The 10,241-nt window shown below is 31.9% G+C and overlaps 1 protein-coding gene across 1 annotated transcript; it reads left to right on the top strand.

Moving 5' to 3' along the window:
• The first annotated feature begins 3,599 nt into the window (after positions 1–3,599).
• LOC142539313 (plasmodesmata-located protein 2-like) lies at positions 3,600–6,191 on the top strand. Its single transcript, XM_075644701.1, has 3 exons — positions 3,600–4,554; positions 5,193–5,331; positions 5,591–6,191. The coding sequence occupies exons 1-2, from the start codon at positions 3,603–3,605 to the stop codon at positions 5,327–5,329; spliced, it is 1,089 nt and encodes a 362-aa protein (XP_075500816.1). The 5' UTR covers positions 3,600–3,602; the 3' UTR covers positions 5,330–5,331; positions 5,591–6,191.
• The last annotated feature ends 4,050 nt before the right edge of the window (positions 6,192–10,241 follow it).

Raw genomic sequence — 10,241 nt, 5'->3', positions numbered from 1 at the left:
TGACCATCCTACTTGATAACTACGCAACCGATTGATCTGTCATACATAGAATGGCAATTATAGGCGAAAACTCCGCAACAGTTCCTTTATTCAAAGTAACCTTGCAGTGGATGACTTTGAACAGAGGTGCCATGCAGGAGCTACAAAATAAATGCAACACATAAATAAAGTAGAGTAACCAGCATATCAAAATCAAGAGATTTCAAAGTTTACCACTTATAAACCCGAATTTTATAAAAAATTATTCATGCTTATCCGGAAGTTTATTCCATATTTTGTGCTTATTTGAATTAATTATTTGTTATTGTAGATTTGACCAAAAGAAGAAAAAAAAGCTTAATTTTGGATATGAGGTCTAAGAATCTCGATATTTAAAGAAATAAATATTTTATAGCAGAAACGAAAAACAAAACAAAAAATGGTAAATGTTGTTGCAGTAGAACCTACAACTGTGATGATAAAAACTTGGTGTTGCTTAAGCTCGAGAAGAACGTGGGGAAAAATCGTGGGGCGAGATTGCGAGTCGTGGAAAAAGTGGGAAAAATGCACAGTGCGCCGAAGAAAATAGAGGATGGATCACAGACAACAATACAACACACATCGCAAAAACTCCAGGCAACTCCCTAAGTGTAAAATATTTTTGGACGTAGAGGCCCAAGTCGTTAAAATGGCCCAACTTCAACTTCAACTCGTTAAAATGGCCCAACTTCAACTTCAATCATGTAGAATACAAAATCATTTCTTTTGTTTTTTTTATTTGGGGAATTTGAAAAGGACGAGGTGTTTGTTAAACTTGAATGCATGTCATTTGAAACAAAGGGCATACCCGCATCATGAAAATTACTTGGGCAAAATTTATTGGATTGTTAAATTGAGTTGAACCTATCTTGAAACATGAATTTAAAAAAAAAAAAACTCATATTTACATCGAGCCTGATAATTGTATCATCAGAAAAGATGAAACCAAAAGTCAAATATTAATGTGTTTAGGGGAGTACATATGTGAATCAAATTTGCACTTGTGAAATAAAAGTTTCTCATAAAAATGAACTTTTGAAAAAAAAAAATGTAAGGCGAGGGAGAGTCAAATAAATAAATGAAATCATATTCTAATGCTAAAAATAGGGAATGTATGTAGTTGAAAGATGACGAATGCAAAATCTACTAGTACATGAATTATATACTCCCTTCTTGTTGATCGTCTTATATGTTTTTGGATAGCACTTATTTGAGTCATGATTTACACATATAAAGTCCTAATGATTTGTGATTACGGGTTAATTAATAATGGAAAGAGAAGTGTGTGCAGTGTGAAAGTGATACTTATACCAACATGTAAATTGAGTTGCTTGCAAATTTTGAGAATGAATATACTTGAAGTGCATGATACTGGAAACAACATAACACTCGCACACATTCACGTTCAATGCATAAATATAATGTATAAACTTCAAGGGATGTCCGATAATTTATGTTGTATTTTGATTGATGGGAAGTCAGAGATTCGTTGAGGCATGAAAATCATGAAATCACCATCATAATAATTTTTGTTGTTTTTATTTTGTTTTGTAATCTATTTTGCTCGAGTGCGATCAAGAAGTTAGTACGAGGAGGTTGACAAGTGCCCTTTTTGCATGTTTTATTATGTTGTTAATAATCCATAATTGCATGAATTTGGGGTATCAAGTCTGTATTTTACTCTTTTTATCTATTATTTATGCATATTGTTCGTCTCTCTCATGTTTCGGGTTGATTTGTAGGTGAATGTGATCGAAAACAAGGGAACTAATGGCAAAGTGCGAGCAAAGGGCGCTAGGACAGATGAACTTTCCTACCTCGGTGTCTAAAAGAAGAAGAAATTGAATAAATGTGCAAGGAGCTCGTGCTGGGGTGGTTGAACTTAACCCCCTAGCATGCCCGAGGGAAAAGGAATTTGCAAAGTTGCGAGCAGATTGCACAAGGACGGGTGAGTTTGACCACCCTAGTGCTATCCGATAATGAAACATTATTTGATCGATTTATTTTCATTTTTTTGGATTCATACCTTCATGGAAAGCCCTAGTACACGATTTATGATCATCATTCACCACTTTTTAAACAAAAGAGAGAGCCTTCAAGTAAGGGGAGGGAGCGATAGAACAAGCCAATAAGAAGAACTTCACACGCAATTTCTCTTTTACTCTTTTCGTTAGTTAAGATCTAAGGGATCACACCCCCAAACATTTATATTGTGGTTTTTTTAATGCTGGTTTTCATTTTAAGTATACTTGATTATTTTATTGGTTTTTATTGCATCTTCATGGTACGATCAAATTTGAAGTGATTTTGTATGTTATAATTGAGACCGACAGAAGATATCATGAAATAACAACATAATAAATGTATCTATAATTTACATAGACATATGAGGTATGATACATGTTGATAGTCATAGTCAAATATGTCGAAAGCTATAGGATTTCATGGTTCGTTAATGCGATTGCAATTGTTAAATAACACAAGGACACTTCGTTACTGCATATTGTTAATAGATCAATATAGCTCGACATAGTATATGGATAAAGTTTGGAATATCGTCAAAAGTGTGACTTAAGAATTGAAATTCAATCATTAGTAAAGATTCAAAGATAGGTGAACCAATATCCTAACAATTATTTGATTATTATTTTATTTTCAATCATTTTGTTCATTTCATTTTTTAATTTCAATATTAATTTAGTTTGTAAATTAATTCACTTATCATTTAAACAACTAAAGAATTTAGCTTACGGTCATTAATCAATTACCATGATAACGATACTCGTACTTTGTACATTATATGATAACTTGGACTCCTGCACTCACGATTCATTCGAGCACAAACTTTTATTTTATTTTTATCGGAGATTTACGGTGTAAGAACAACTCAATCAGATATTAAAAAATCTAACGTTATAACGTATGATAGCGAGATAACAAAATTCTTTTCAAAAATATAAATTCTCAAAATGACCATAAATTTGTTTACAAGAAGCTCGCGACCTAATTTCACACAGAAAGCAAATTCATTACTCAACTAAAAGAAGAAAGAAGAAAGAATATGAGCAAAATTTTCACAATCGACTAAGTGACATAAATGGGGTGAGTTCAAGTCTTTCAAAATTTTAGTAGGTTAAGTCTGGACCCTAGCGAACCGATCTATCGTCATCCATATTATAAGTTTAACTAAGATTTGAAAATGTTGAAACAATCAATCAAGGGGATTGATCGAGAAAGATCTCTTGACCCAAAAATGTCTGTTATGATGAATATCATTAGTTTGTTCAACTTCTTCTGGATCAATATCACTACTATCACTTACAATGGACGTATTACAGGTAAAATAACTTATAAAAACATTTTCATGCCATACAAATTGTTTAATTGTATAGTTATATACACCAAAAAATTATATAATTACATACATAATAATTAGATCATTAGCAAAAATGATAATATTTTAAAAAATAATAATAATAACCCCGTGTATTTGAATTTTCCCAAAATTTCTCGCATTTTGTAATACGAATAGTCAATGATTTTGTACCACCTGTAAATGCTTCCAACTGTTGAGTTCGCAGAGCATGCAGGGTGTGCTTAAAAGAGGTGTACAGCCACACACAGTTTCACACACTCACACCCAACGCGCTTCGAGACATCTTTTCTGTGTTCCCAGCCTAAAGATTATTAATCCAAGAACATTCGCAAGAAATTATTACAATATCTCAAATTTGGTCCCATATGGTAAATTATTGGTTCGGTTAGTGGGAAAAGATTATTCAAATCTTGAAATGGGTCCATGTCCATCTCTCCTCTGCTTCCTCATACTGCCTCTATTCTTCAATTTCGTCTCTTCCACCGACAACACAAACCTGGTATTCAAAGGCTGCGCGGACCAGAAATTCCAAGATTTTAATGGGGTTTACAGGCAAACACTGGAGAATCTGTTGGACACTTTAAAATCCCAATCCTCAGCTACAAAGTTCTACAAAACCAGTTCCGGTGATGGCCTATCAGCCATTAATGGCGCCTTTCAATGCAGAGGTGACCTCTCAAATGGAGACTGCAACAGCTGCGTTGCAAAAGCCCCTGATTTGGCTGAAAAGCTTTGTGGTCAAGCTATTGCTGCGAGAGTCCAGATGAATGGGTGTTATTTAAGGTATGAAATTTCTGGGTTCAGACAAGTGAGTGGGACTGAGTTGTTGTACAAGATTTGTGGGTCGAACCGGGCCAGCGGATCCGGTTTCGGGGATAGATTGGACATAGCTTTAGGGGAAATAGTGAAGGGTTTGACGAGTGGGAACAGTACTGGGTTTTATGCTGGCCAGTATCAGTCTGTGTATGTTCTGGGTCAATGTGAAGGCGATTTAAGCGGCGGAGACTGTGTCAGTTGTGTGAAAAGTGCCGTGGATAGAGCTAAATCCGACTGTGGCAGCTCGATTTCAGCTCAAATATATCTTCAAGAATGCTATATTAGCTATACTTATTATCCAAATGGGGTGACCAGTACTGGCCAATCATCACTTACATCATCAGGTTATAAAATATATTTGTAAAGTTTTCACCATACTTCATCTCTGGTCTTCGCTATACATTTCTTGGTTTCAAATTCAAGTCAATATTTAATCTTATGGATAGTACTAGATGTCATAAGGGATGGTCATATGTCTCTTTCTATAGTTTTCGAACATCGCATGCGTCGGTCGCATTTTGACTGGCGTTTTAGATGCAAATTGGTGCCAAAGCGAGAGAATCTTGGTTTTCTGAAATACAAATTGGCATATACAAAAGTGAAGTGTTGAGAAAACGTAAGAAGTTATAAGAAATAGGAATGGGATGTTAGAAGAGAAGATGAAAAATATGGTATTTATGAATCTAATCTAATATGTGAAGGAGAGGAAAAGGGTGGTCATCTTAAAAAAAAGGTCAAGATATACGGCTTAGCATTAATTTCTTAATAATGTAGGCTTATAAATATATGTTGGGGTCCACCAAACCCCCGGCCGGGTTAATTTTTATTAAAAAAATGTAAATGACATATCGCGGTGTATTTCCGACTTTATATTACATAAAGAAACGGGTGGGTTGCGATAAAATACGGTCACTCTCAATCGTGATATCGTGGGTTTCTATTTTAGTGATGACAGCATAATTTGGTTGGAACTTGGATGTAGGGACAGGAAGGAATACACAGAAGACAATTGCTATTGTGCTTGGAGGACTTGTGGGTGTGGGGCTGGTAATGGCTTGTTTGTTGTTTGCAAAATCTGCTTTCAAGAAAAAGACTCATACATACAAGTATGGTGGATAGAGGTTAGTGTTATTGTTGCAACTTGAGCTTATTTTCTTGGATTTCACACCTTTTTTTACGGTCATCTTATGTAACTTGATCAAGTTTATAGTAGTTCACCCACATAGACACACACAAGCCAACACTTTGACATTAGACATTAGAGAATCAATGAGAGAGAGTATCTCGAAAAATGTTGATGGAACACTATTGAACCCAAAAGAGATTGTTGGAGAAACAGGGCTAACTTTTTTTTACGTATAATGTACTCATTTTTCGCAGGAAACGTCGGTAATGTTCTTGATGAGAAGGCAGAAATACGAGAAATCACGAGATGGGATTTTGGAAAATTCAGGTTAAAAAATGGATTACCATTTCATTGGGTGCTTGTAAAGAGGGAAGATTTGCTTTTCACTTTGTGATATAGCTTCAGTGTATATCTTCCTCTCCAAGTTTTGTTCTTGATTCTTCTTTTTTAACCTTTATATATATCTCCTTTTCGGGTTAAAAGTTAATTGAGAGGTGGCTACTTCAAAGAATGATAGTGAGATTAGTGTTAAATTACTCATTTGTGCTAGTGACATGAGTGTATATCCACGATCTAACAATTGATAGATGAATGAATTATGATCGTGCACTTGCTTTATATCAAAGTCAGACTGAGTTCACTTTTACACCATGAAAAGCAAGTAATGGCTGTCTCTTTATGTACATAGTTACAAAACCCTGAAAGTAAATCCTAGCTTTCCCATGGTTATGGGGTCCAATAAGTTGATTGATCAATTGGTTGTGACCTTTTAGCTTTGTTATTTTTCTGGCAGTGATGATCAATCTGTCATCACCATATAAAAACTCATTCGTAATCGACTGAAAAATTTAATTATCCATAGCTTCAATGTTACCTTTTGAAACATTTTCTCTCTACCAATGTTATAGTAGGGCATCAGTCTAATACTCGTGTTTTAACCGTGTGATGAGATGTTATGTGAGCCTTTTTAGCAGTTTAGGTTAAACATTTTCGTAAAATGAGGATGAATAGTAGCTGTAGGACATCAATGTGCAGGAGCGCTCAGGATGCGACGACGGTTCATATATTGTGCCTTTGTAAAGGTTCATTTCACATTGCAACACTGAAAGTTCAAATGTCTTTGGTTGGGTAAAACTGAGTTCAGGTAGATTTATAATATTGAATACTATGTACTCGGATGAATACAAACTGAACATTTTGTGTTTTTTTGTTTAAGATTTAACAATCCAAAATGGAGCTCAATTTTTGGGTTGGGAATTGGGCCTAATAGGGAGTTCGAATATAGTTTGGTTCGTGATTTGACAAAAATTCTAACAAAATTATATTTTATTGGTTTTACAAAATTGAAATTAAACTATCAATTATTTATAACCAAACTAAATCAAAATTCAGTCCAATTTTGTTTGGATGATTGATTTTAAGTTTCTCGAGTTTAATAGTGAATTAAAGCATAAGATATTAGTCTAAAAAGGTACCAATTGAGATCCATAAAAGTTGATTGGATATTTTATTTGATCGTTGATTAAAATAATTATTAGTAAAATAAAAATAATAATAAATTCTGATGCAAGTTACGAAATTTAGTAAATCATAAAAGCCATAAATAAATTTTTAGGATTGTGATTATGTTTACTTGAACTAAAATATATAGGCAAAAACTTGTGTGAGACGTTCTCGCAGGTCGTATTTTGTGACACAAGTCTCTTGTTTTCATGAAAATTTATTACTTTTTATGCTAGAGTATTACTTTTTATTGTGAATATCGGTAAGATTGACTCGTCTCACAAGTAAAGATTCGTGAGACCGTCTCACAAGAGACCTACTCAAATATGTAATAAATAATTTTTAGTGTAATTGAACGGTTTACAAAACTCACCGATAATATAATGCAAACTAAAAATCAAATAAAATATTTTCTTTTGTTTTTAGTTAGGGGCGAAGATTGGTACGATGGAATACCAAACTTGAGTGCTTGTCTCAGATTTGAGACTTTGATATCAAATAATAATCTACAAATCATTGACAAATAAAATATTTTTATATTCAATAAAAATCACATCAAATTGTCAACAAATATTTTATATTGATATAATTGGTTTGGATCGATTTGCTTTGATTGATTTTATCGAAAACTTGATACAAATCAATTTTTTCAATTTGGTTACTTTTAAAACTAATCCAAAAAATTTTAATTTAGACAAATTCCCTACCTACAACAAACTATAGGTATGGTTCACATCTATTATGATTTAAACCGGCAAAGTTCGAAAATTTCAGAAAAATATATTAAAATTATCATTTTTAATGTGAAAATTAATCAATGAACTTAATGGTCATCATTATTTTGTGTAAAATACTTATTGTACATGTCACCTCATTAATGGACGAAAGCAAATTTTGTAAATATGGATTTCAGGTATTATTGAAGCACAGCAAAAATTTATCGAGATCATTTTACGATTCAATTTTGTGATATTGATCTCTAACGTGACTATTTCCATGAAAAAAATATTTTTTATGTCGATTTTTTTTTTTTTGTAAATATAGATATGATCAACCGATCTTATAAATACAAATCTGTTAGACTATCTGACATGAGACTTGCGAATGATTTGAAGCAACCAAACTTCTAGACTTATCATAATATGGTTTATAAATTTTGTTTATGTTGAAAATAAGGGATTGAGTGTTGAAAATAAGAGTTGTAAATATTAAAAATTAGTGCGTGATGATGTATGTAATGATGTATTTATTTTTGGATTATTTTCAAAGAAATTCTATAAATATGTCTTTCAATTTGTGAAGAAAAACATAATTGAGTGGAGAAAATTTTATAAAAGTGTGTAGTTTAATATATTTTGTGAGTTTGAGATTTTTACTTTTTACCGTAAATTTTTACTTTTAACACATTATCAGCACGATACTCGAAGATTTGGTCCTCCATATTTTTCCAAACTCCAAAACACAAGAAAAATGTAACAATATTCAAAAGCATGAATATTTGTTTTACTGTTTATTTATTTTTATTATGTATATATTTAATATATAATATCATGTTATTATATAAAAAGAGTATATGTCACCTCATTATAATAACATGATATGATTATATTATTACACTACTTATATATTTTTATTGTGTTATTGTTTATTTATGTTTATATATATATTTAAATAATATCATGTTATTATATAAAATGAATTTATAACACCTTATTATAATAACGTGATGTGATTATTTCACTTTTTATATATTTTTATTGTGTTATATGTTATATATATATATATATATATATGTATGTATAATGTCACAATATTATATAAAAGAAGTCTCTGATACCTCATTATAATAATGTGATACGATATACATAATTATTTAAACATGATTATTATTATATATATCATATTATTAGCAGAAAATTTACATATACATACATTTATTTTTAAGATTTTGTAACGGTCATAAAACGGTCATAAACGGCTAGTTTTTACCCTACAAACACATTCAATCAATCCAAACTTACTCTTCGTCCATAAAAATTTTCTTCATCAAAATCTCTGAAGAAGAACAAGATGGTTCTTTCAATGTTATTTTGTATGATTAATTTGGTTATTATACTCACCAGTCTTGTATTTATCATAAAATATCTGCCTCGCGTTTTTTCTTTATTTTTAAGAATACTTGTACTTATAATTTATCCGTTATTTTTTATTGTCATATTAATATATTTAGAACTTAAATAATAAAATGAATTGTTATTTTTCTAGTATCACCATGTCGAATTTTGCAAAGCTCGAATTTGTTACGCTCGACATTACAGGAAAAATTTATATGCCTTGGACTCTCGATGTAGAAATGCATCTTGAGTCATTTGGTCTAAGTGAGACAGTTAAGGAAAACAGTATCTCATCATCACAAGAAAAAGCAAAGGCAAAAGCTATAATATTTTTGCGTCGTCATCTTGATGAAGGATTAAAATGTGAATATCTCATTGAAAAAGATTCCATGACTTTATGGAAAGGATTAAAAGAAAGATTTGAACTATAAGAGAAATTATACTTCCGACCGCCTATGATGAATGAAATACATTAAGATTCTAAGATTTTAAGAAATTCAGTTATTACAATTCAGTGATGTATCGAATAATCTCTCAATTAAAATTTTGTGGACATGAGGTTACGGAATTGGAAATGCTTGAAAAAACATTTTTACTTTTCACGCATCAAATATAACTCTACAACAATATAGAGTGCGTGGATTTGCGAGATATTATGAACTTATCGCATGTCTTCTTGTGGCGGAAAAGAAGAACGAACTGTTAATGAGAAATCATCAGTCCAGACTAACTGGATCAACAACATTTCTAGAAGTAAACGTTGTAAGTAAAAATGAATTTAAACCTGAAAACCAAAATCAAATACAAGATTTTGGTCAATTACGAAATCGAGGTCGTGGACGTGGAAGTGGTCGTGGTCGTGGTCGCGGTGGTGGTTTTGAAAACAATCGAGATAATTACTTCTATAACTTATCTCAAATGGGCGTCACGAACCACCCACTGAAAAAACAGCATGAGAACATGATTGTTAATGAAAATAACTCAAAATGGTTTGAAAGTTCTTGTTTTAGATGTGACACTCTAAAACATTGGTCTCTTATTTGTCGAGCCCCTGAGCACCTTTGTAAGCTCTATAAAGAATCGATAAAGGGAAAAGAAAAAGACACCAATTTCACTGAACGCAGTGACCGTTTGAGTTATTCAACTCATTTTGATGCTGCAGATTTTTTGAATAATTTCTCTGAAAATGATCAATATATTGGTGGAATAGAAATGTAAAGTATTTTATTTTTCATGTGCTCATATGCTAATGTTTTATTGTATAATTATGATACACTTTATATTTTTC

Source organism: Primulina tabacum, chromosome 3 (genome assembly GCF_025594145.1).
Source record: "Primulina tabacum isolate GXHZ01 chromosome 3, ASM2559414v2, whole genome shotgun sequence".
In the NCBI taxonomy this organism is placed as follows: domain Eukaryota; kingdom Viridiplantae; phylum Streptophyta; class Magnoliopsida; order Lamiales; family Gesneriaceae; genus Primulina; species Primulina tabacum.
This window is presented reverse-complemented; position numbering and strand designations above follow the sequence as displayed.

Coding starts and splice junctions, on each gene's coding strand:
- LOC142539313 (XM_075644701.1), top strand. CDS start 3,603: ATGCAGGGTGTGCTTAAAAGAGGTGTACAGCCACACACAGTTTCACAC. Junction 4,555..5,192: donor ATCATCACTTACATCATCAG/GTTATAAAATAT, acceptor ACTTGGATGTAG/GGACAGGAAGGAATACACAG.